At 41.0% G+C, this 27,500-nt stretch overlaps 1 protein-coding gene and 1 long non-coding RNA gene across 12 annotated transcripts in view; one reads left to right on the top strand and one right to left on the bottom strand.

Moving 5' to 3' along the window:
- The window catches only part of GTDC1 (glycosyltransferase like domain containing 1), a 317,443-nt gene that overhangs the window by 21,053 nt on the left and 268,890 nt on the right, over positions 1 to 27,500 (bottom strand). For 10 of the 11 annotated variants that reach the window (XR_003093474.1, XR_003093476.1, XR_003093475.1 and 7 more), the window contains one exon: positions 4,279 to 4,388. The exons of the other annotated variant lie outside the window; for it this stretch is intronic. Coding sequence is in view for 1 of the 10 variants with exons in the window: in XM_006021326.3 (XP_006021388.1) it covers positions 4,279 to 4,388 (110 nt within the window). In the remaining 9 variants the exon portion in view is untranslated. The remainder of the gene's footprint in view (positions 1 to 4,278; positions 4,389 to 27,500) is intronic. 11 annotated transcript variants of the gene reach the window in all.
- The window catches only part of LOC112549885, an 84,607-nt gene that overhangs the window by 42,677 nt on the left and 14,430 nt on the right, over positions 1 to 27,500 (top strand). The window contains exon 3 of the long non-coding RNA XR_003093486.1: positions 7,103 to 7,229. This is a non-coding gene — a long non-coding RNA (uncharacterized LOC112549885). The remainder of the gene's footprint in view (positions 1 to 7,102; positions 7,230 to 27,500) is intronic.

The raw sequence follows: 27,500 nt of genomic DNA, 5'->3' as shown, positions 1-27,500 counted from the left end.
AGAATAAGCAGAATAGTATAAATCAAGTGCTTAAATGGTGGTCTGAAAAGTACTTGCATCTCTTCAGAGCACAGCCTAGACACCTGTAGAAATAGCAACAAAAAGACTGAGGAGCAAACAACGCTCTCTACTAAGGGCTATTGTAGTCATAAAAAAGGCAGGGAGGAAAGCTGGTGGGAAAAGAGCCAAGAGTTGCCAGCACAGCTAAAGCCAAGATTTTCTCAACAGGTGCTTCAGGGGAGAGATGCTGGGGAGTAAGGCAAAGAAGAGCAGGGAACAAACACTAGAAGAAGCAAGGAAACAAAGAAAAAAATGACATTTGGGAAAAAGCACAGAGAAGAGAAGACATACCAGGTTCCATGTTGACATGTTATTGGTGTGATGGGAGACTGAATGAGAGCAAATTTTGCATAGTTTGGGAACAGTGAGACAATCTTTTAGCTAAACAGTCCATTTTACAATACGTTCTGAGAAACCCTGCTCTCTTCTTAATTAACTTTTCTTTTGTATTAGATTTTGAACCTTTCACCTTGGGGTCATTAGTTCAAATGCAGCCTATTAGGTATTGACCAAAATCCATAACTATTTGACAAAGATTTGAAAGCCTCTTTAAAATGAGTTGGTGGTCTCAGCTTCCCATCTTAGCAGACAAGTGTACCCAACAACAACAAAAAACTATTTGATGTACCACTAATAGATATTTACTGATATCAATACAGAAATTAAAACTTAGATAGGCATAAAGAATATTTCTATTCATTAGAGCTATTTCATAGTTGACAGAAACAACAGTTTTAACACAAAACACTACCCCTCCACTCCCAATTCCTCAAAATAAAAAAGCAGAAAACCCCACCATCCTTCACGTGTAACCCTACTTATGTTTAGCATGTTTCATTATACTTATGTCCTATAATTGTAATTTTATGTATCCTTCATTTGCATTAGTATGTAAGATGGGAGTTAGTTACATCTGTTTTCACTGTTTGTCGGTTTGGGCTATACTGTTTGGGATTAATTTGTGAATGACAGGTGAATCAGATTTTGTGTCCACATGCCTTCCCTTCCAAGTGTGCATTAATAAATATTATTAATTCAAAGTTATAAAAAGATCACTGAAAGATCACCCCTCACTGTGAGCTGTACAGAGGTCCTCAGTTTTAATACAAAGTTGGAATATGTGTGAGGGGCTGGAGAGATTCTAGACAGGAGTCTGCTCCTGGATGACCTTGTGACTCCTCAACTTCTGCTTCTAAGCAGAATTCCCAACTGTGGGTTCAGGGAAAACCTTACACTCACTATTGCTAAAAGAGCTGAAATCCCTTGAGCAGAGGTTGCATACGCAACCTAAAAAGGGCTAGCAGTAGAGAGGAGGCAACCCCTGGACATGATGGTGGAGCAGCAGTGTCCCCTGAAAGCAGCAGCCAGAGCAGCAGTCCCCAACATCACACCCTAGTGGTGCTCCCAGCATCAGAGAGCATTGAGCTCTTTAACAAAGCCCCTGCCTGATGCACACACTGGGGACTCCAGTGTGAGGAGTGGGAGACTGCTTTGCCCATTACCCCAGAGAGACTCCCCAAGTCAAATCCCACTAGCTTCTTGTTGATGGCACTGCCCAGCTGGGTGGCAGGAATGTTGATTTAAAAGCCAGTGGGGCTGGGAATGGGGTCTAGGGAGGCTTTTCCTGAGCCTGGCTCCTGGCCCTGCTGGTTTTTAAACTGCTGCTTCTAACAACCAGCTAGGTGGTGCAGGTGGCAGGGAGAAGCCAGCAGGGCTGGCAAAGAAGAGCAAGAAGGAGCTAGCAGGAAAATCAATAGGATGGCTGGAAAATATTGCAATGCCAAAGTCTCTGCCACAGCCAGCCCTTTCTGTGCCGGTATTTGGACAAGCTCTGTCCAGGCAAGGCCCCTCACCAAAGCTTCTATCCAGGTCTGGCCTGGCTTTGCACTGACTGCGGTCTTCATACTCTTGCCAGGGACAGCCAGTTAGAGGAGTGCTTGCAGTGTGAGAGGAGTCATGTGGATTATCTGAGGAGTCAGGTAAGACAGCTGCAGGAGGAGTTGAATAGGGTCTGAAACATCTGCAAGCATGAGGCTTTCATCAGCTTGATGCACAAGGAGACCTACAGCTTCATGGGAAAGGAATAACAAGAGAAAGCACTGGAAAGCACACCTTGTCTGGAAGGACAACACTTCTTTTCTAGACCTGCAGGTGTCCAGCTGGACAACTGGTATGAAGCCCTTGCATTGGATGAGGAGTTCAGTCCAGTGGCAAAAGAGGCCAAGTCATGCACCCCTAAGGGAGGGAGGATCAAGACCACTGCAACCAAAAGAAGTGGCAAGTGGTAGCGGTTGGTGACTCGCACCTGTGGGGCATGCAGGCATCCATCTGCTGGCTTGACCTGTTGGCTCGAGAGGTCTGCTCCCTGCCTGTGAAATGTTACAAGAGAGGTTGCCCAGACTCATCCAGCCCTCTGACTACTAGTCCATGACACTGCCAGGGTGACCTTGAGCAGACCAAAAGTGACTACATGGCTCTGGGTGCAAGGGTGAAGGGGACGGTGGCCGAGGTAGTGTTCTGTCAATTTAGATAAAGGCCTGGCAACAGATGGTCACATCCTAGAGATCAACACTTGTCTGCATGGATGATGTTGCCAACAGGGCTTTGGCTTCTTCGACCACAGGATGGTGTTCCAGGAAAATGGAGGCATCCAGGAAGATGCAGTCAATCTGATGAAGAGAGGGAAGAGTGTCTTCATATACAAGCTTGCTAATCCAGTAAGGAGTAGGGATGTGAATATCATTTTTAAAATATTCGTTTAATCTCCTCTAATTATATATTGGTTAAACAATTAACTGATAACAACACAGCAGCTCAGATACAGCTGCTGCTGGGAACCACTCCCACTCCCAGAGCCCTTTGACTGGGGGACAGGGGATGAGGTGGGGGAGAGAAGGCAAACCCAGTCAGACAACACAGCCCACATGAAGCCCTGCAAGGAAAGAACACCTGCGAACAAGCAGCTAATTGCTTAACTGATGAGTCTTTAGGCTGTTGGCTGTTTTCCTCTTAGGCTATGGATACTAGTTACTCTCCCCTCTTCTCCCCGCTCCTGCCTGCCCTGCTGGGGCACTGAACCCATCCCAAGCTAAAGGATAACTGGGAAGCTAACTGGATATCATTACACTTAACGGTTAAACAATTAATCGTTGACCTTTTCATATCTCTAGTGAGGAGGGTTTTAAACTAGATTCACCAGAGGATGGAGACAAAAGCTCAGAGGTAAGTAAAGAGCCTGGAGACTTGAATAAAAACTTAGTAAAGGGAAACAATCATGGAAACCTGAGCAAAGTTCTCAGGAAGAGGATAGGACACTCAGTTAGATACTTTAAATGTTTATACACTAATGTGAGAAGTATGGGGAACAAACTGGAAGACCTGGCAGTCCTAGTATAATCACAGAATTATGATGTACTTGGGATTACGGACACATGGTGTGACAGTTCACATGTCATGGTGGGACAGCTCACGTGACTAGAGTACAGCCATAGATGGGCATAGCTTGTTCAGGAAAGAGGTACGGCAAAAAAAAAAGAAAAAGGCGTTGCCTTGTACATAAAGGTGATGCACATGTGTTCAGTGGTGCAGTATGAAGTGGAGGCCTGTTGAAAGTCTCTGACTAAAAGTCAGAGGGGGGAGGGTCATGATGGGTGTCTGCTACAGGCCTCTAACCACGAGAAAGAGATGGATGAGGCCCTCTGAACGAGGGCCAGAAGCTTTCAAATTGTAGGACTTGATTATCGTGTAATAGTTTAATATCCATTAACATTTACTTCTTGTTTTTCTTGCTGATAATGCCAGCAGTTAATGCCAATTGTTATGGTACTTGTTATGATGTTCATACTTGTCTATTATTAAATAAACTAACATTTATTATACTAATTTCATATATACCAAATTGACATCAAACAACAACTTTTCATCAGGGCCTCACGTTGAAAGTCTCTTTATACCAATTCTCTGAAATATCCAACAAGCTTATATCTTTCGTTTTTATATACATGTACATACAACGTATGAAAAACATGTAATAAATAAGCGGCTGTATCCTCTCAAGTAATGTCAAAGAATGTTCATTTAACAAAAATTATAACTTTAAACTTTACAATACACCAAGATCATATATATATAATAGTCTTAAAAGTAAATATATGTATGCATATAGAAATTACTTCTAAATGTATGCCACCTATAGAATTATAGAATTAAAAAAGGTACCTGGCACATCGGTGAAAGTCTCTCCCAGGACAGATACGTGAAAATGTAGTTCCTTCTCTTTAAGTTTCAGTAATACTTTAAAGAAACTTTCAGGGTCTTTATCATGTTCCCTTGAAACAAGCAGAATGAATCTTGATTTAGGGTATGTTTAATTGTGGTAAACTTCTTACTTATCACAGTAGTATTTATTTTTAATTCTAGTGTTGGGGTCCCTAGAAATGTTTTCCCTTTGCTTCCTACCCTAATCAGGATGGCTTATGTCATATGGAAGCTTAGTTTCCTCAGCCTACCACATGAGATGAGAACTCAGCCTTGTTTCCTTGGCCCATTTTCCTGAAACCATGTGTTCACTCTTCACATGATCAAGTTAGCTAAGATCCTGAGCTAAAATATGATTCCACCTAGCTAAAAGTATACAGGGCAGACCATGGAGAGGCGGGAAACTTGAGAGAATCCTTCCTTCTGTGCTGCCCCCAGTGATAAAGGAGTTAGTCTTCAAAATGCTTTATCCCTCTTTGAAAAAACACTATATTAAGCAACTACATTTGCTAAGAAAACAAAAGTTCCAAAATGGATTTTTATGAATATTTGAGTTTTTAAAAGCTTCCAAGTCATTTAGTGCACTGGATAAGAAAGAAAGGACACAACTGAGATAGAGGTCTTTCTGCACCTGTAGGCTTCTAAGTAGCTAGCTGGGGAGTTATTTAGTAAAGGATAAGATAGAATGATAAGTGTATACAGATTTTATTTCATGATTAAATTAAAGATTTGGAATTGTATTCTTCCCCACGGTTAAGGTCTTAAGAAACATTGGTTTGGTTAGTTAAAAAGAAAGAAACTAGATGCTATTCTATCGTCTTTATTATGACAGAACGAGAGGTTAAAAGACACCATAAATGAATAAAAATTTCCATAATTTGGTAAATTGCATTAAAAATGAAATGAGTTATTTTTTCCATTATAAGGTGTGAATATTGTAGTATTTTTGCATTTAATTACTGTGTTTTAAATTATCTTATTTCAGACAGATGTGGGCCAGATGTCTTTCAAATATTTTGTTTTTAATTTATTATTTAGAAACTTCTACTGTTTTACTTCTTGTGTTACAGGAAAATCTACAGTTTAGCAAGAGTGGGTCTTTGTCGTACAGCCTAATTACGTACAATGAATCTGTAGGTTTATCACATGGCTATATGAAACATTAATAATTATATGATTCAGAAAATCTCGGGCTCAATGACATCTGTAGTCTACATGTGTTAATTTCTAATTTGGTCAATATTTTTAGTTTAGTGAAATAAAACAAATGCATCCTCTAATTAATGTTTTAAAAAGGACCTTTCTAGGCTTAAAATCTTCAGAAATTGTGAGGTTTACAGATTGAAAAAAAACAATAATTACTTAAAGAAGTTGTATATCCTCCAGCTTTGTTTTGTTCTCAATAATAAAAAGGAATGTAATGGCATAAGCCTCATAATTTGTTTCACATCTGTGGACCAGGAGTTTTTATGATGATGATTCCAAGTGGACAAAATTACTGACTCTCAGAGATAATTCAACTGCTTTTTAAAGTTATTAAGAATCAGGACTGAAATACTCAGAAGTTGCTTGTATTCATAAGAGTACCTATTTCTGGAAAGGTAATTTGTATGTTTGAATGCACTTCTAGTGCTTGATTTCTTTTCAAAATATTTAGCCGAAAGAGCTGGGAAATTACAATGTAAAAAAGGAACCAGACTTGTCAGGGCTGGATAAAAGTGCAAATGAAAAAGTGTATATGGAAAATAACCTCTGCTGGGTTCTTCATTAGAGTCCTAAATATTTACTGATGGCCTCAATCCTCCCTTGGGGCAGGTAATTACAGGTGTTTAGCTAGTGGGTCTATTGTTAGCAGAGTAGCTAGTCTGCACACTGTATAGCTAAGGCTGACAGATGCTGAGCATGATGTTCCCTAAGTCTGTTGGGGTCAAATGTCCACTTAGAGAGAGATAAATCAAGCAAAAAGGAGGGGGCCACATAGCCGACATACTCCTCTCTAAAGTCTGAAAAATCTACACTAACAGCTATACAGCCTCAAAGGTAGAAAACTTTTCCACAACTGGATTTACAATTTCTCCTCGGAGGAAGACCAAGATGCCATGGGAAGCTACCTCTAAGGAATGGACCTACTCCTTACTGCCCTACGAGCCAGAGGGGAGTAAGAACCCCTATAGCAGTGCTTCCCAAACTTTTCCTCAGCATGACCCTGGCCATTTCCTTAGCATGGCCCCTCACTCCCCGCTTACAGCCACTCACTCCCCCCAGGTGCCCTTCACTTCCGAGCCACAGGCCCCTGGCCCGGCCAGTACCCCCCACTCTACCCAGCTGCCCCAGGGCCAGGGCCTGCAACCCTCTACCCCCGCAACCCCAGCAGTGCCTGAACCCTGGGTGCTGCCCGCAGGAAGCAGCAGCTGCTGAGGCTGGAGTGTGGAGCCTGGCTCCATGCCCTGCCCGTCCCTCCCCCATGGGTGGCACAGCCAGAGCAGAGCCCATGGTGGAGGGAAGGATGCAGGCTGCCCACTGTGGGCTTGGCGCTCACTGCCCTGCTGCCCTTCCCTCAGGCTTCTGCAACCAGCTGGTGGGACCTGGCACGGGAGAGAGCGCAGCGCTGCAACCCCATCCGCTGATGTTGAGACCCCATTTGGGGTCATGACCCACAGTTTGGGAACTGCTGCCCTACAGTTCGTGGGAGCCACAAGGCCTTATACCCCAAATGAATCTTACAGCACTTGTGTAAATTAGGAAAGATATATGGGAATTCAAGCTTGCATTTCGGTTTTTCTAGGAGAGGAAGAGGAGGGAGCAAATTCTGCACCCACCAGAACAGAATTCAGAAGAAATGGCAGGAGGAGAAATTTCTGCATTTGCCCTGTTCATGGAAGCTCCACTGATGGATTTTGTGATATGAGCAGGTGATCCTCCTTTCTTTTCCCTATCTAAATATCTATTCTTCTGTTTCTCTGAAATGAAGGTAGCAGTAATGTACATCAATTATAGTGGTATCTTTTATGTTCTTCTTTATCCTATCTGGGAGGTTTTGCTGTTTCAGTTTGCTGGCCTATGTGACTCTTACAGGCACAAAACCATTTTATTTTTAGATATTTCTGTTAAGATTTGTAGAGTGCTTCCAACATGGGGACCCACAAATTAAAATGCACTATTATATTTACAAGCAATAAAGATATAGCTATTCCTGGTAGAAAGAATAACACATTGTACAAGACTATCTTATTTCTGCAACAAAAAGGAGAGTGATGTGTTTCTTGGCTGACATGGAGAAATCATATACAATCCAGTCTGCCTTACTCAGCAACAACTGCTAAACACACCAGATTGTCATAGCAGTGATTGTGGAAAAAGATGAACACAATATGGGATGTCTGTTCTGTAAAGATCTGCTCAAAATGACGTGCACTTTTGGCTGCATCTGTTGCATTTTTTAGCTTTATTAAACAATATTAGTGAGTGTGTATGTTCCATTTTCGTAAGAGGAAACACAAAACTATAAAAGCTGGATGTTACTATGCAAACTTTTTACTGTATTACATATTTGGGAAAAACTGAGATATGATCCCTTTTCTTTGGCCTGCACATATCTGAAATGACCCTGTATTTATTTTGGTTGATTTAATGGAAATTTTAATAATTAATTTGGTAAAGAACTGGAAACTGAACATGGTATGAACTATATTCCAAATGGTTTGCAGAAATGACAAATCTCTGGTTACATGACAGCTACAGTATGAGGAAAGGCAACATATACCTCTAATCAGGTAACAGGCTTCGCACTGACTGGGAGCCATTGTCTTCAGACAGCTTCAACTTCCATAGCCATAGATTCTGAAGAAATGTATAACTATACATGTATGCATGCCTATATATGATTATACATGTATAATAGACTTATACTTTTTATTATTTACCTGATACATTTAGAAATGGTTAGCAAGAACTGTGGTCTAGACATTTAGGACCAAAATTAGACTTTACTGAAGTCAGAGGGAAATAACTTCTGGGATCAGTACTCACTCCAGTTTCTCTGCCTCAGTTTATCTACTTGTAAAATGGAAATAATATCTATTTTTCTACCACGTCACAACCCAATGATTTTGGTGCCTCGGCACGATGGAATTTTCCCGCCACATGAGAGCCTCTTGCACAGCAAAAGTTTTCTGTTGCAACAGAAAACCCCGGTGCAAGAGAGTTCCCGCCATTTGAATGCAAATTTGTGTCCCGCTATTGGCCAGTTCTAAATTATTCCTACGTGGCGGCTAGTAATTGGCTTGCTAGCCGTTTAAAATTTCGTGCGACTTCCGCCCAAGTCGGAGAACTTTGAGCACACTGCAGAGTGCCTCTGAAGAGACCTGACTTGCGGCTGAGCTGATCGATAGACTGATCACCTATCGATTCTTCTCCCCGTCGCCCACAATCCCCGACGTACCCTTGCCCTGCCGGCTTAATTTGTGGATGGATTAGCTGGCCTGAGCCTTGCCAGCTGGAGCAACTCACATAGTTGTTCAAGTGACCGGACCACCTGCGTTGCGGCTACAAGCGGCGTAAGTAAAGTTTTTATAACCAATAAGCTGTGTCTGCCTCTCCATTCACCAGCCCGCCCAACTGATCGAGTGATTTCTAAATCATCTCGAGTCGGCTCCGGCTGTCTGAGACACCACACAATGAGTTGTCAGGACCAATTAGTCAGTGGTCCAGATCCCTCTGTCCAGCCAGTGGTACTTGGCAGAGGATTCAAGATGGAAAAAGTGGGGCTTCACATCACCTTTGCTTTTGGTGCCAGCCAGACTGCCTTTGGCAGAGAGCGCTAATAATTATTAAACACCATCCTGTTATTCAGGGATTGACTGAACTTAGTGTTAGTGTAGCCCAACTTCCTTTTCCTTTGTGGGCTCTGTCAGGAGTGGCACATATGCCTAGTCTGGTTGGAGCTTCCATTTGCTTTCCATTGCTGAAATAGTACAAAAATGATAAAATGGAAGGAGAAAAGTCTGGCCCTGGTAAGACAAGGCTCTTTGGGTAAATCCAATATCTTTTATTAGACCAACTAAAATAGTTGGAAAAATTCTTCTTTGCAAGCTTACTGGTACAAAAACCCTTCATCAGGTTGAAGGGTGTTTGTAACCAAAATCTTGCAAAGAGGAGCTTTTCCAACTATTTGAGTTGGTCTAATAAAAGATATTGGATTTACCCAAAGAACCTTGTCTGCCTATGCCCTAGACCAACATGGCTACAACCTATAACTCTGAAACATGGCCCTTGTAAAGAATTTTAACTGAATATTCCTTTTACAGCATTGGGTGCAGTTTCAGCAAGAGATCCATCCCATCAAAGTAGTAAATTAAATTGATCACATTTGGTGATATTGACAGCTATTTTGATGAGAAAGCTATGCATCATTTAAAAAGTCATGTAAGAGAGACAGAAGTTGTTTCAAAGGGCAAAATCAAATCATTTCTTTCTTTTAAAAGGCCAGTAAGTTTAACAACTATATAGTGAATTAAATGATCCAATAAAATAAACATGGCCATCTACAAATACGAGAAATCCCTCAATTTTTTAAAGAATGTGTATAAAGGGCATGTATCTATTGTGATACAAAGTCAGAGTCCCATCACATCAGTGCCCACATTGGCCAGATCCAGATGTGCAGGCACACATGTTAAATGGTGCATGGTGCTGCTAATTTGCATCACCAGGATAAAAGTTGCTACCAGGATATCTTGGCAGCAAAAAAAAACCTGGAAAAAAAATTGGCACAAAGCATGCCAAAGTGCCATATACCAGGACAAACACAGAGATGGGGCGCAGACAGCCCTGGGCTGACTGCTCCCTTGTTTCCACGTGCCTAAGTGTGGGGGCTCCACTGCAGATCCCCCACACTGAACACGTGATGACCCTGTCTCAAAGCACACTGCACACCAACCAGCTGCTCCACAATGTGCCTTGGGACAGGGACTCCACTTGCCTCAGTGCAAGGGCTCCATAGCACATGGAGAGAGGACACAAGCTGGGCAGGGGCACAAGCTGCCTCAGCATGGGGGCTGCGTGCTGGCTAGCCCTGCACTGAGGCACCCTGTGTGTCCCAGCCAGCCCTCCCTGCAGCCCATGGAGCAGTGGGACAATACATCCTGCTGCAAAGTGCATGGGCAGGGGCGTGCATTGCAGCACAAAGTAGTGGCACAAATTTGTGCCACTTTTATTTGTGCTGCTGGAAACAAAGGCTCCTGCTCACGTGGACATGGCATGGCATGCATTTTGAAAAGGTGGAATAAGCTCAGTTAAAAGAAATATTAAAGCAGTCCATTTTAATCATTTTAAGATTTTTAACAAGGATGATTTCCACTATTTCTGAGGTAGGAAAAAAAGAAAAAGGGGGGGGGGGGGGGCATACACTTTAATAGTCCTTCAATTCAAGAAACTCTAGCACTTACCAAGCAATACGGAGCAAAGCAAGAAGCAGTCCCTAATATTAGGAAAGTTTTTTTTTCCCCATATTGCAATGAAATTGCACATTGTCACATAGGAAGTCTGTGGTAGAGCCTGAAACAGAGCTCACATGTTCTATTGCCTGGAACAGAGTATTAGAAATAATATTATCCTGTCCTCAATTTCATACAATTAACTGGTTGCCAGTGGAACAAGTGCGGTACTGAAATACCAGTGAAATCTTTAGAAGAAATCCCCAAAATTTTAAAATTCAGCATATTAGTAAATTAAGAGCTAACACGAAGATTTATGACTACCATTTATTTATTTATTTGTAGTCAGAAAGTGGCTGATGGACTATATTCTGGATCAGGAAAATATTCTTTATTATTTACACAGTTGTGCGTAGTATTTAGAGGTAGCAAATGTATATACTAAGTCAGACAGAGCAGAGAGATGGAACTGGAAGAAAGGCTTGTTTGGGAATCATAAGGCAGCAGGACAACTAGGAAAAGATGTTCGAAAGACAGAAGTAAACCTAAGCAGGAGGGGAAATGCCAGTGGTAGAGAAGCAAATTTAGAAGTCACGAGCATAGAAAATGAGTTTTTGAAGGAAACAGGACCCTGGAAGGACCCTGTGAAAGACAGAAAAAGTCACCAAATGCAATACCAAAGCAGCAGCTTGGAAAGTAGAATTTCCAATTGAACAAAGTATCATGGAAACTCAGGGACGAAGAATTACCATGGTTTTATGGGGCAGAGAGTGGTAGTTGGCCATGTTTGTCTGATGTCAGGCAGAAGACAGCGTAAAGAAGCACCTATAGACTAACTGAATCAGAGATGCATAAGCTTTCATGAGCAAGAGCTCACTTCATCAGATGCTGTGAAAGGATAAATAAGAACAATGCAAGTGTGAAAACAGCAACATAGAACAGTTATGAGGGATAGGCAAGGTTGTGGAAACATGGTGTCTAGAGGAAGCATAACAGAAGAATCAGCATGGGAGCAGAGAAGGGAGCAGAAGACAGAAACAATGGAACCAGATAAAGTTCTTTAGTGAGGGAAAAAGAAGTGACTGAAGATCAAGAAGTCATAAATGCTAATGCAAAATAAGGAGACTTGGGCACCAAGGCAGTTGCAAGGCAGCCAGCAAAAGAGCATAACAATTGTTGACTTTGCTGATTGCAAGGTATGAATAAGGCTGTGTCAGGATGTTCTTAGCTGAATTATGTTCTTTGCACAGGGAATAAAAAAACACAGTAACAGAAGGTTAAGAATAGCCTTGTGGTTCTTTATTAGTTTAACCCACACAGTTCTCTCTCTCTCCACACACACACACACACGCTTAGGTGGACATGAGCTCGAATCCTTAAAGTCCCATGTACCTAGTTCCATCCAGTCTTACGAATTCAAGACTTATTTGATGTCAACATCTTGTTAACCCTGTACCTAGCTAGCCCATTATCAGGGAACTACCAGCAGAATATTGAGCAAAAATACACAATGCACTAAATTACAAAGATGGACTCACTAGAGCAATTAAAATGTATCACTGGCAGTCATTTTAATTTTGTTATTCTACTTCAAAATTTCACACAAAACAGTATATTTAATCAAACTGTATGAATACAGATTGCTAGTCTCTGTTAAGAGTTTGGCAGCATGACCTAGAAAAATGATCATGGCCCTGGGAACCAAGAATTACAGAGTTGTAATCTGTTCCTGTTACTGACTTTCCCCGAGTTCTCTCTGTTTGATTCTCCCCATCTGTAAAGTGGCATCAGTAACACATGGTCTTACAGGGTAATTCACTCACAAGGAGGTTGGGAGGATCCTTGTCAGCTAATAGATCTAGTAGGCGATGCACTTCTTACAGTAGGAAGAATCATTTTACAAAACATATAAAATACACAGTGTGAAATGCAGTCTACTAATAATTATTGTCATAGAACTGAGAGGGAGGACATCTTAAATCAATTACTTCAAAGTACTTTACTGTCTACATTAAAATCAAGAAAAGGATATCACAAAAGAAGGAGAATTTTTTTTAATACTAAATTTCTGGTAACAATGTCCATGATAACTGCATGAGAGAAAGTATTTCTGCCAGGAAAAAACTATTAGAAAAGAAATGAGGAAAAAGAAATAACTAAGAAAATGCAAACACTAAGGAAAAATCAATTACTTTCACTTTATCCAATTTATCATAGTATTTTTCCATCTTTAACATTTCCAATAGGAATTATAGATATAGTATGAATATGTATTTAAATCCAGTGAGTTTTCTTCCTTAACTGAATCTTTCTTCTTTAATTGTGCCTCTAAACATTGTCTAGTATCATCAGTATCAAAATTCATGATGCTATCCACTAGCCCCACAGGTTAACATGAAATGGAGTTAGCTACAAGAAAATATTTTTGCATCAGTGTCACCAAAAAAGCCCTTAAAATGAACACTATCCAGACATGTGAATGTTTTAACAGTACTGGCAACACCTCTTATCAGGAACAAGCCATAATGTCTTCAGGAAAATAAGGTCTTGATCCTTGACTGCAGATGAGAAATGTATAAGAAAGCTCTGATTGTGTTGACAACACCAAAGAATCAGAAAGCAGCCAACATGCACTGGTGAACATAGTTCTCTATTCTCATTTATAAATTATAGCTTGTTTTTATGAGAAGGATTTATTTTACCTCCAGATTTTTAAAATATTGAACTGAGAAAAATGGGTGGCACGTTCCTATATACTTAAAAAGCATTTTTTTTTCCTGTTTTTGGTTATGTAGGAGAGACGGATAGGAAAAAAAGAAAGAAAGAAAAAAAAAAGTTTATTGTTTAGTCTTTTTATCTCAGACTTAATGATGAAAAGACTTAAGCCCTGCCTAAACAAAACCAAGCAAAACCAAACCAAACCAAACAAAACAACCCTCCCCTTGCCATATCCCTGCCCAAAATAATTTCTGGATCAGCACCAGTCACTGAGTCATTTCAAGGTCAACTTTTTCCAAGACAATGGCTGGAGTCTGATCTCCATTACATTATTAAGGATGCCAGCTCAATTTTGCTTCATGAGTGAGGAAATGTACCAGTTCAGAGTTTGGTTCAGTCTTGCTTGCTTTATTTTGCAGAGAAATCCAGTCTTATGAATTCAAGCAGCAATTTGAATAATAATAATAAGAAGAATAACAACAACAATAATAATAAACTCTTATAAAGAGCTTTTCTTCAACCCCTCAAGGAAACCTAATTATACAATGTACCACTGTTAAGGAGGACCCATCTCTGGAGCACTGATGACTGAACAAAACACATTGAGTGTGTATTTAAAACAATACAAAATAATAATAGTGTGAAATCAGATCGTTCAAATAAGGATTCTGTGAAGCACCACTTCAAGGCTCCACAAAGTACCAGATTCCATAGCTGAGAAAGAGACAGAAGCAAAATTTACTTTAAAGTCCCACTTTTGCCACCAAAAAGTTCTGAGAGCAGTGATCCAGCAGTTGGTTCCTGGAAAAATTAAGAGCTGTCATATCTCCAGCCTCCCATTCTTGAGCTAGAAAAATGAGAAAATAGTTCTGAGTTACCTCCAAACAGGCCTATCTATTACCAATATCCCACTTCTATCACTGCTACACTTCAAGCCACATCATGGGACAGAAGCAGCACTGATGCAGCACTGGATCAGAGCATGCTCATAAATAAGCTCATTCCACCCACTGAAAGGAGCAAGACATCCTGCTTTCACTTCTGGATGTGTTGAGGCATTTGATAATTGTGGGGATTGTGACAATGATATCACTGCCTCAATGACGGTTCAGGGGCCCTAAAGAGAGCTGAATTGTGGAGTAGCACAAGGCTCTGTTCTGTCCCAGAGTCATTTTAACTTCTGTGGAGCTATGCGAATAAATATCCAGATGCTGTGGTTTCAAATGCAAAATTCACCTCTTTGACAAAATAAAAGATCTCTTCTCTATCACAAGGCCTTGTATTTGAGTGAAAGGACGTGGCTTATGTTGAACATGGGTAAAGTGGAGATAACAGTGGTAGAAAGCAGGGAATATTTTGAAGTATGATAGAGGGTGTCTGTCCCATATTCTCAAATGGCGCCACATCCTAGATATTACTAAGTGAAGGCTTCATGGGAAAAGAGCTCTCTAGCACCTTCTGCTTTTTGGACCTCTCTTTCAGCCTCTTAAGACCAGACAACCCTTGCTTCAGACAAAAATGCCTGAAAACAAACCTACACTTCCACTCTCCGGCCTTCTTGAAAATATGTTAATTCTCTAAAAATCTAAAGGATAGTAAAGTTCCCAATTCGTCTGTCCACAGCTACAGGATCTTTTTTGTCCCAAAATAAACAGGGCTGCGACTGACCTAACAGAGCTCCTTTTTGTATTTCTTTCTCAGAGAAAATAAGAGAAACCCTCACAGTGTCAAGATGGAAATAAATACAGCCTCAACCCACAGGAAGCGTATAATCAGCTCAATAAATAGCATTTCCTTGGTCTAGTCACCTTGCCTATTCCCAGCTGTCCCTCATAGCTAATGACCACTTACTTATAAAGTGATCAAGAAAGAGTGACAGGCCCTACCTCCTTCCTGTTAGTTAGCCATCGTCTTCTCAAAGGCTTACTGACCAGGCATGGTCACATTAATCCTTTTGAACACATCAGACTGACTCAAATAGCAACCATAGTGAAAAGCCACTGCTCCTTCTATTTGAGAGCAGCTAAACCACTACATCCCATCATGCAGGATGATACTTTGGCCAGGGTGAGCTAGCATTGTGTCTTCCAGGCTGGATTATATTGCACTCTACCTAAGCAGGAGTATATAACACGAGTGCTCCACTAAACTATACTGCTTCATTATAGAACACTGGATCAGACTGAAAGTCCTGGTCTTAATCAAGAAGGTCCTGGAAATAATCAGCTGTACTTATTCTAAGTCATCTTTTTGTCTGGAATGGTGACCTCCCTGGGTATGTATGTTCTTCAGGAACCAGGAAGCTGTCATCCTCACGCTGAAGCTCCTAAGGAGGAGCTTTTTTGGCAGCTACACCATTTTTTGGAACTCATTATCAGAGGAGATTAGAATGACCACAAATCTTACTGAGTTCAGAAGCAAGCATGAATTAATTTATTTGAGTTAACTTGCCCACAGCCACAACTAAGAAAAAGCACGGGAGAGAGGACAAGGGAAGAAAAGAGATTTAAAGAGACTGAAAAGCATAACAGGGAAGAAAAATGGAGAGGGGTGAAAAAACTAATTAAACAGGAGGGTAAAAAAAGCTTTGAACCAAAAAAATACCCTATGATCTTGGGAAAAGAAAGCAGGGATGTTAGATGATTGGTTAATTGCAGATCTAGTTATTACCTCTTGGAAAACATTCATGTACTGTGACAATGGGCAATATATATTATAAAAGCAGCTGGTAGTAACCATCTCTTAAGGTTCTCTAACACTTCTTATTATAAAAGCCTCCTTTTCCCATTGTTTTTAACTTTTGTCTAGTATTAACCATCAGTGGACAGAAACTAAGACTGATGACTGGCAGAGGAAAGAAAAGGAAAACTGATACTGTGGGCTGGAGTGGAGTTCAGCAATTTGGGAAGACTAGGCATGGCAGATGAGGATGCACACCAGGAGCTGATGAAGGAAACAGTGGAGAGAATAAGGAAGAGGCAGGGAGTCTGTAAGTGGAAGAAGACTGAAAGTGGATAAGGAGCTATAAGGGGATAGGGACTAGTTCAGGGATAGGAGTGCTTCTTACTTCAGGTGGAGTGCTGCTTAACCAGCTTTGGCAAGCTGTCGAGGGCCACATGGGTAGCCCCACCCCTTCACAGGTGCCCCACCCCCTGGTCACCATCTTGGGACTGGAAGGCCCGTCCCCTAGGCCCTGACCTTGGCCATCAGAAGCCCTCCCCATGCCCCTGAAAGTATGCCTTTCAGCAAAGGGTTTTGCCATCTTGGAACTAGAAAAATACCAAATTATAGTCTAAAAAGCAAACATCTAAAACATTCATTAATTTGATTTTAAAAATATTTTTGTCCTGGTTTACATGTGTTTGTGTAGTGTACATAGAGGTGATTGTTTATAATAGCTTAAAATGAAGCCTTACTCTTTTATATTGTGGCGGGGGTATATGTTTATAGGGGGCTGCAGGTGTGTCGGGATGTGGGGGATGGATAGGTGTGGGAGAGGTGTGGGGTGAGGGAGCACGTGGATATGTGAGGGGCTGTGTGTGGGGAGAGGGTGACTGGGGTATGTGAGGGGGTGGGGGGTCTGTGTGTATGGCAGTGCGAGGCAGGGTGTGGGTGCACGTGTATGGTACAGTGTGTGTGTGGGACTCACCCTATGAACACACACGCACAGTCCCTCCCTACACACACACCCAGGGTACTCGTGTGGCCTGTGCTCCCCCGGTCTGGCAATGCAGCTGGGAGCCATGTGCTGATGGAACAATGCAGGGGCAGGAAAGCAGGGAAATGGCTGGGCGTGGGGTGGGGGTGGGCTCCTGCTGAGGCTCCCTCTGGATCCTATTGCCCTTGGCTCCTGTCATCTTTTACAGGCAACCAGGAGCAGATAAATATGTTTCAAATTTTTTAGGGGCTCTGCAGGCCAGATAGAATGGCCTGGCAGGTCGGATCCAGCCTGTGGGCTGTATTTTGCCTACCCCTGGACTAGTTGGACAAGGAGTAAGAAACAGGTGATGGATGGAAAGAGATGAAGAGGAAGAGAAATGCATGTGGAGGAGCCAGTGCATGTGAGGAGGAAATAGAAGTGGTTGAGGGAAGGCACTGAAACAGGAATCTGGTGAGGGGACCTAATTATATTGGATAAAGAAACCAGAAGGATTGGGACTCAGAGCTAATGAGGATGAGTAGCATTGGGAGGAGGGGGAGGATAAAGATAACTAAAGGCTCGGGTAGGAGTGAATAACAGACAGGATGAGAAACTGGAAATTGGATGAGAACTGGAAGTAGCTGAAAGAATGATACTGGAACTAGGTGAAAGAACAGAAACTAGGACTGGAAGGGTGAAGGCTGGAGGAGTGATACTTTGCTGGGCAAAGAGAGTGGATTGGTACAACAAGCATAAGGAGTGGATAAGGAGATACAGGTAAGGAAGAGAGAGAACTGTGACAGCCAAAAGGAGGAAACAGCCGAAAGAATCTGTGCCCTCAGAGTACACATCTTTCCAGCACCTAGAATCTCAAGTCTTATTCCTTTATTTCTGGCAAATATTTGGGAAACTAGCAAACTGCCCATCAGTATATGGGGGGGGGGGGGTGGGGGGGGAGTGGCAGGAACAGAGCCTAGACTCTGGCCCTGCACCCCCGCACCCCCCCAACCTTGTTCAGCCTGGCCCTCCTCCTCCCCCCTTCAGGCCTCACCCTGTTTCCTCACCTCCCCTGTTGCTTCAGTGCCAACCCTGTCCCCCCCTGGCAGTTCAGGTCCAGGCCTGCTCTCCCCATGCCCACTCCCCACTGCTGCGGGCCTGGCCCCGTTGCCCCGCCACCACAGCCTGACCCCATTCTAGTTGCCCCACAAGAGGAAAACAAGTACTTGGTTTCTGATCCTAGATAAGGGCAAGCTTATTAGGTATGTCTGATAATCTTTGAGATATGAATCTAAGCAAATCCCAAACTGACACTTTGGAGGTTTGTCTATTTTGAGTTTAAAAAACAAACACACAAACCTTATGAAGAAAGACTAAGGGATCTGGGACTGTTCAGCCTGGGGAAGAGAAGATTAAGGGGGGACTTGGTGGCCATCTATAGGTATGTAAGGGGTGAATATTGGGAGCTGGGAGAAAAAATGTTCACTAGAGCATCCCAGGGGAGGACAAGGAGCAGTGCCCATGAACTGTTAGAGGACGGTTTCAGGTTAGATGTAAGAACTTCTTTACAGTAAGAGTGACCAGAATCTGGAATACACTTCCCAAGGAAGTGGTGCGGTCCCCAACCTTGGAAGTCTTCCAGAGGAAACTGCACAGACACCTTCCTGGGATCATTTGATCTCAGCAGTATTCCTGCCCAGAGCAGGGGGGTTGTACTCAATGATCTTTCAAGGTCCCTTCCAGCCCTTAACTTCTATGATTCTGCGACTAGTTAAAGCTATCCATTCACTCAGAAATGTATCCAGTATTGATGGTATTGAAAATGATACAGTAATCTTCACAATACCTCACTAAGGTAGATGGTCTTACAGAGGTGGAACTAGGTTTTTAGTTAGTACAAAGTGCCCACGTCTACACGAGACACTGACTACTCAATCGTTACTGCACAGTCATTAGTGTACAAAATTAATGACTGCAGTAATGACTGAGTAGTCAGCGTCTCATGTAGACATGGCCAATTTGTATATACCCTGTTATCTTGGGACTCAATTTAGTACTTGTATAAACAAGTCCTAAATGACTGCGTAGTAACTGGAGTTACTGTGCAGTCATGCCAAGACTTTTTCATGATGCTGACTGCACAGTAGCTTGTGACTACTATGCAGCAGCATCCTTTCACACTTCCTGCCATGCAATGCTACTGTGCAGTAGTCACGGGCTACTGCGCAGTCAGCATCTCGTGTAGACGTGGCCAGTATGTAAATAATAGAATTTTTTGCAATGCTTCAACTGAGCCTTCAAGTTATGGAGGATTTATTTGTAAAAAATAAATGTCTACCACTGTGTCTATTTATGTTTAGTAGTACACTGTGAGTATCGTTAAAGTGAAGCACTTTTACTTTGTCTGTTCCACCCTAAGTTTATTTGCATCAGACCCATGCTGGTAGTGACCTGATGTATTCCACCATCCAAAATACTACAAAACTGCTTTAAAGTACTTTAGTATCATATAACTCCCCACCCACCCTTGTAATTCCCCCCTCCACAATTAAATCATACTTGGTTTTATAAGATCTGGCCAGTTTTTATCACTGGCCAGATCTGGCATGATTTTATTGCTTAATATAACTCTCATTCACAATTCTAAAAAAAGTTTTGCTTTTTTGAAAATACATTTTATGAATGGGAAATATGGGAAGTTATAGGATAACATGGAGGATAGTGCAATCATTCGGCTCAGGGTAGAATATCACTCATTGGGTTTGAATTTTTAAATAGTATCAGGTAATAGTTCTTAGTTCGGAATACCGCTTTTTACATCTCAGGGTGGATATTACTTTTACAATGATTTTCAGTGATGGCTCTTTACTAACTAACTTCAGTAGAGTTAAGCTACATTGAATTTACCAATAACCAGATGAGAGCAGAATAAGGCCTCACAGCCTTTGTCTGAATTTAAACTGAAAAAAGGAAGTACAGCATTTAGCTGAAGTGAAAGAACTTAATGTTTTGGGGACTGCTGAGAATGAAAATAAAGGAGTTTTGGATATAATTCTTTTTCAGCCTATCACATTTTCCTATATCAGAATAAAGTCTGTTAAAATTAGCAAATAAAGGCTTTCAGGAGAGCTTTACTAAATCATTTATGACTTATCAAGTTAAAACTCCCACTCAGATAGCTTAATAAAACATTTCAGAAAATGTATCTAATTTTACTGGAAATCAAAAAGCCAATTATGAACTATAAAAGTTACTGTGTGCTAAACCATTGCATAGTTTTCCATAAATAGAATATTTACAAACAACTTGGATTTAGTTCTCGAAAGTTTCAGTTTCTGAAGGTCAAATAAGTATGTAACTGCTTAATAAAGAAGCAAAGAAGTACCTCTAAATATCTGCAAGCTCTGATGGGCTTATATTCTGCTCCTTAGGTGAGGTATTAGCAAAGCTTATTTATTTTCATTTCCAAGGCTTTTATTTGCTCATTCCCTTGTGGTAAAGCTGATTTCCATGATGATTCCCTTCTTAATTTTAATACCCTTTTTACTCATCATATAGACATAAGAATTTTCCATAAAATAATGAAACCCTTCCAAAGGAAATGAAGACAACTAAAGAGGGGAAAGTAAACTAAAGCTTACTTTTTTTTCAATTAATTGATCCACTGTCATATGCATATATGAAAGATTTTTTTAATGCAAGGAAAATAAGGTTAATTAACATAAAAACCCTCACTCGTTGAGATGTTGAATTTTGTATTTTATCCATGCTGCCTTAAGTGCCTTGATTTCCCAGTAATGACCTAGTTCTCCTAATGAGTAACATTAACCCCTGGCTGTAGCTGTCCAGGACTTAATTGTCAACTGGAGCTGAAATAGGAGTTTGCCGATCAGCAGGTATGTGGTATATTAACTCATGTCATTTCAGACCCTAATAAATAAATCTGTTGCTAAGGCAACAGGAACATCAGCTGTATCACTTTTTTTTTTTTTGCTTTTTAAAGGAAACTGCCTTTCACACCGAGCTTTTTAAAATAAGAAATTAACTACATGTAACCATAATTAGAAGAAACATAATTTCTCATCTTAGAAACATATCTACATTAATGAAAAAGACATTCAAAAAGAGGACTGCTTTCTACTGTGATCAGGGTAACTGAAATTATTTCCTTTAACTGAGGGAATGCAATTTGAATAGATCACAAAATATTTTAGTTCCTTCTATTTCTGTGATATTTCTCTACTTCTTTGAATAAACAGCTGATGCCAAATGAACAGAATGTTTCAACTGCTAATCAGGTGCATGGGCAATTGAAAAAAATACAAAAAACCCCATCGCTTACAAATTCTAACATCTTTTATTATACTCTCTGTATATTTTGATATAATTGTCAGACTATTCAGGACAAATTACAGACTGCTACTTAAGCACTGCTTTCCTGTGCTCAATGAAGCCAACAATCTGAATGGACAGAGAAGAGGCCTTGGAGACAGGTAACCCAAATGCAGTGTTGAAGTGAAGAATGACTTGCCACAGCAAGTTTATGCTGGAAAAGTTGTTTAATCACATGGTACCCTAGTTTCTCCATCTTTAAAATGGGGATTATAATGCTCACATGTAAAACACTTGAGATTCTTTGATTAAAGGTTTTGTAAAAATACAAAATCATCTCAAAATGGGATCGGGAAGCAAGTTCTTGTGATTCCCTGTTTTCTGTTTGGAGACAGCACACAGCTGAGGTCACTCAGGCTAGGGACAGACATTACACATAAACTGGTTTAAGTGATCAGAAACTGGTTTAAACCTATAACAGAAGAGATGTTCAGTACACATAAACCAGTTTGAAAATGACTGAAACCAGTTTGAGATAAACCTGGTTGAATGTAGTATCAGACTTAACTGATTTGGGTCAAACTGGTTTATGCAATGTCTTTCCCAGACCACTTCCTGGTTTAAGTTAAACCAGATTCCCCAGCCCAGAGAGCATGCCAGGTTGCTGGGGCAGGGCTCTCTGCTCCACAGCAGGGCTGGTCCCTCCCCTTTGCTCCCTGGCTGCAGCTCTGACAGAGACTGCAGGCATCTGCCTGGCTTCCCCCTACTTCCCCCCCTCCCCCTCACCATTCCCTGCTAAACAGGGATTCCTTTGTTCCCTTTGCCTTATACAGACACCTCTCAGCATTAGCTAGCAGACCACATGCTTGCTACAGTCCATACTGTGGCAGACAGGACAAAGACAGAATCAACAGGTAGCTGGTAATGTCCCTCTATTTTTTTCTTAATGGGGTGATAAACACTGAGTAATCAACTCCCTGCTGGGCTGGCCAGGGGGTGGGGAACCCCTTCCTAATCAAAGTATCCTGCCGGGGCCTGGCCATGCTCCCCTCAGCTCAGCACTGCAGAAGGGAAGGGGGGAGGGGCTGCTCTAGTGTCCCCCAGCTTCTAGCCTGAGTCACTGCAGGCATGTGCCTGCGTTTCTGGATGTCTGCCTGGTTACAAACTGATTCAGCCTAGCCAGGTTAGACTAACCTGCAAAGATTGAATCAATTCAGGCTCAGGTTTTTTGAATGTCTGTCCCTAGCCTCAATGTTCATTCACTATTTGGCCTCTGTGTGAAGAATGAAGTCAAAATAAGCATTTTGTCCTCTACTTTGCCTGTTGAGAGGCTCCATGTGTGTTAGAATATATTCTAATTATCATTTTGCACTAATATTTTAAAAAAATGGGTAGTTCAAGTTCTGTCCAAATAGAAGTGAATGGATTTTCAAGAGATTCTGAGCATCTGTGTCTCCTACGAACCTCAGCTGGGGAATTAGGGGAGTGGAGAATTGAAGACAGTTGTTTCAGTTGATCCCTGTTTGCTGGAATGGCCCCAGGCTCGAATGATACCTTACATTTAAATAGTGCTGAGTCAACTCATAGTTATATCCAGCCTGATGATCAGAAGGGTGCAAAGGTAGCATATAATAACCTTTGCCCTTATCAAAATTAAGACTGCTGCTTCTATCAACTGTCTGCTTCTTAAAGCCCTTATGGAAGAGATGATAAAGAGAAGACTTTGACTTTTAAGAGACATTTATTCCAGGGAGGGTGATAACTCGGAGCCAGTAAAGAGCATGTACAGGTACGCCCGGACATCTGGGCCTCATGGACAAGGCCTGGGCTCATGGCCTGCAAGGCCTGCCCGTACACTCTAGACTAAACAAAACAACACACACACACACACACACACACACACACACATACACACACACACACACAAAACAAAAACATAACGAACATTAGGACTATTTACATCTTTACAGTTCTGCCAGCAGGTGATAAAGAGAACATGGAAGGCTAGCATTTTAAAGTTACCCTACAAATACATTTTTTTAAACTTAAGATGTCCTCTTCTATAGCCTGCAAACTTTTAAATGCTTGTAGACATCTTAAATAAAGAAATAATCCATTTTAAAATAGAAAGGCTGAATCCTCCAAACCCCTAATTGCAGAAATAGGAATATTCAGGATTAGACTGTAGCTATGAAAGAATAAAGAAGGAAGAACAGAAGTTGGCATTGGCAGAGACAATGTTTTCATTACTTCAGGACCTTATCTGTGTATTTAAATACTTGCAAATTTTAAGTTTAAATTCCACTAAGAATTTTCTGTTTTTCTTATAACCAACGTCCCTGAACTGTTAACTTTAATGTTCTGATATGGGCTTTCAATTCTAACATAAGTTTGATCAACTTTGATCTGGGAGAATAGTTAACTTAATTTCATTTTGATTTCCATGTTGAAAAAGGGTAGGATTTTTGGTATGACATTTTTTTATACATTTTATGGTGATATTTCATTCATTTAAATCTGCATCATCTATGCCACAGTTATCAGAGATCTGAACTAGAACTTTTGTTGGGGTGGATTAAATAGGTCAAATTTTCTCAAATGCTAATGCATAAATATGTACATCATTTTTATATTCTTATTTTATATCCCATGGTAATACTGCCATATTTGGCTAAGATTGCATACACACTTGTATGCTAAGCCTCTATTTTTTAGTTTGTATTACTTATCCTTTGGGGACTAAATTTGCCTGTGTTTATTGCTTTTTTAAATGTTTTGATTCAAAACTGTTTAGCAGTTTTTGAAACCAGGTAAATGAGGGGAAACCATTTTCCTCATAAAAAATTCCACAGTGGTTTTTTTTCTAAACAGTTTTCATGCCAAATGAAATGGAGTTCAAGATGTCTTGATAATTCTAGTAAAAACAGTTTTGACTGGTCAGAGCTATGCTTATTTTAGTACAGCATATTGTGCACACGTACTCCAGTAAGTTTGCAGCTATGAGGCCAAACACCTTTATCCTCATTCATTGTGTAGATAACTGCACCACGCATGGAATTTTTGCAGATTCTGCAAACAACTTACTATACACCATATTACTCCCTCTGTATAAAGTACACACATCAGACAAGTACTTAAAAGAGTACCCTGTTTCAGCACACACCTGATGCATACTGCATACAGGCACACTAAAGAGAACATAAGACTTGCCATTTACTGGATCAGACCCTAGGTCTTGCCCAGTATCCTGCATCACACACTGGCAGAGATGAAAGGGAGAACAAACAGGTATGGCCAGGGTTCTTTTTCCCATTGATCCTCTTAGTTGCAGTCTCCAGCATTTAGGCCAGGTACAGACATTACATTTTTACTGGTATAAGTGTTCAGAAACTGGTCTATACCCAAAACAGAACAGAAGTCTGGCACACAAAACCGGTCTATATCCATAACAGAACAGAAGTTTGGCACACATACAGTGGTTTAAAAATGGCAGAACCCACTCTAAGATTTGCCCCTCTTTCCCCTCTCACCAAAAGGCAAATGTGTGTTCTCTTCACTACCAATCTGAGCTCCTTCGCTTACAGAGAACTGAGTAAGTTGGACTGATTCTGCCTCAGGCTTTTGAATGTCTGTACCTAGCCTTTGGCTTTAAGAAGTTCTGTTTCAGAGTCTGTATCCCTAATTCCCATGCTCAACAGCTACTGATGCCCCTTTCCTCTCAGAATTTGTCTGATCCCTTTTTGAATCTGGCTAAACTGGCAGGTTCCATAACATCTGGTGGCACTTTTCCACACTTTAGTTACACACTGGGCACATCTACACAAGACACTACTTTGCAGTAGCTACTGTACATTTATTTAGTACTTGTATTAGCAAGTACTAAATAAATGCACAGTAACCAGAGTTACTGCACAGTTGTGCCACAAAATGTCTATTAGGTGATGCTACTGTGCAGTAGCCTAATAATACTGTAGCATATTAGCACTGTCCATGCTGTGACGCATTACTGGACAGTATTTTTTGGCTACTGCACAGGCAGCGTCTCATATAGCTGCACCCACTATGTGAAAAATAACTTCTTTTTGTTAGTTTTAAACTTAGTACCTACTAGTTTCATTTTGTGGCCCCTATTCTTGTCTTGTGAGAGAATAAATAATAAATCCCTACTTACTTTCTCTTTACCATTTACTAGTATATAAACCGTTATCATGTGTGTGTCCCCCCCAACACCATCTTTTTTCTAAACTGAATAGGCCTAGCCTCTTTAGTCCCTCCTCATATGGAAGTCCCTCCATACTGCTAATCAACTTTGTTTCCTTTCTCTGTACCTCCTCTAGTTCTTCTATATCCTTTTTGAGGTGTGGAGACCAGAACTGGGCACAGTATTCAAGGTGTGGATGCACCATGGATTTATAAAGAGAAGAGTGGATCTGATGACGAAATATTCCAGATACTGAAGAGACAGGGTTTTACATTGTACAAAGCATGAACACATAGGAAAATGCATATTTAAGGTCTGTTTATAAATATTACACAGTCAGTACGGCAAAATTCTGTCGGAACTCATGCTCTATTCAATATACATTCTGGGCCAAATTTTCCATTGCATTCCAGTAGGATGGGGACAGAAAGCCAGCAAATCTGCCTGCTGAGAAGTCCCTTGGTTTTGTGCATCCTGTCAGGTAACTCACAGCTGACATTCCTGGTTCTTGCATGATCTGATCGTTGCACTATTTACACCGTACAGTTTGATTAGTCAATGTATAGGTGGAACCATGACTCTGTCTCCTACTTGTGATGGGACTGAGACCATCCAAGTGGACAGGTGAGCTCAGTGATTTGAAACACATCACTGGGGATGGTAGGATACTGACATATCAGGCTTTACAAAATGGGGTCATTTCTTAAACTGAACTGGGCATAGCTTTATCTCAGTACATACTGTCTTCCCTATGAGAAGAAAATCTTGAGACACATATCTTCATGGATTCTCACTTTTTTCTGTTTTCACATATCCTTCCCCACTCGTGTCATAATATTTTATGTATAATATTATATAAGGTAACTGTGTTTATATGATCTTTGAAATGATTCAATACTCCCTATTCATTTATATGTGTGCACATGCTTCTACACTGAGAGCATAATCTTATATCAAACTCATGCGGTTGAAGTAAGAAGAACTGGTTTCTAACAACTATCAATTACCAAAACCTTTTGCTGTTGTGATTTTGTACATAGTGGGCACAAACCTGTGGCTCCAGTAAACCCTGGGGCTAGGTACAAACATTAAAAAAGCCCAAGGCAGAAATGATCTAAGTCACATAGTTTTCTGTAAGCAGCATAGTTTGGATCGGTAGCAAACAACACACATTCGCCCCTTGGTGGGGTAGGGAAAACCTTAGACTGGGTTCCACTATTATTAAACTAGTCTGTGTGCTGAACCTCTGTTCTGTTACAGGTACAGACTGGTTTCCAATCATTTATACCAGTAAAATTGTAATGTCTGTAATTGGCCTTAGTGTTGCACAGACACTTCAGGTCTATTACATAAAAGGAGAGAACAAAGTAAAGATGCAGGGGCCTTACAAAGGCATCTGCTGCCCTAGAACTGTGCTATGAACTCCCACATAGAAGTGGATTACGGTCCAGTGGATTTGTAACATTACACACCCATTTGATCCCATTCTGGAAGGGAGAGAAATGATCTCCACAGGTACTGTAGCCCTGAGAATCCAATAGCATTTTTTACACTGTTCTGGGGCTTCATGGTCCATGTGTGGGTGTGGATATATAGTGTGATAGGAATGGGGATAAGTAATTCATTATGCCAATCACTGCTGGACTCCTTGGTACACACTCCCAATACTTAATGTATACTTTATTACTCAGTCTGAGAATTTGTGATACCATGCAAAGTTCTTCTCAAGTCTGGCTTTTCTGTCCCTTGAACATCAAATTTCTGCTGTCAATTTTCTGTAGATAATTTTTCCATAGAGAGAAAAATCTAGTTCTACAATAAAATATTTAGGAAGAGAAGTTTAGGAAACCACTGCAGTCTT

This window comes from Alligator sinensis, unplaced genomic scaffold (assembly GCF_000455745.1).
Source record: "Alligator sinensis unplaced genomic scaffold, ASM45574v1 scaffold693_1, whole genome shotgun sequence".
NCBI classification, from domain to species: domain Eukaryota; kingdom Metazoa; phylum Chordata; order Crocodylia; family Alligatoridae; genus Alligator; species Alligator sinensis.
Note: the sequence above shows the minus strand (reverse complement) of the source record. Positions and strands in the feature narration are given on the sequence as shown.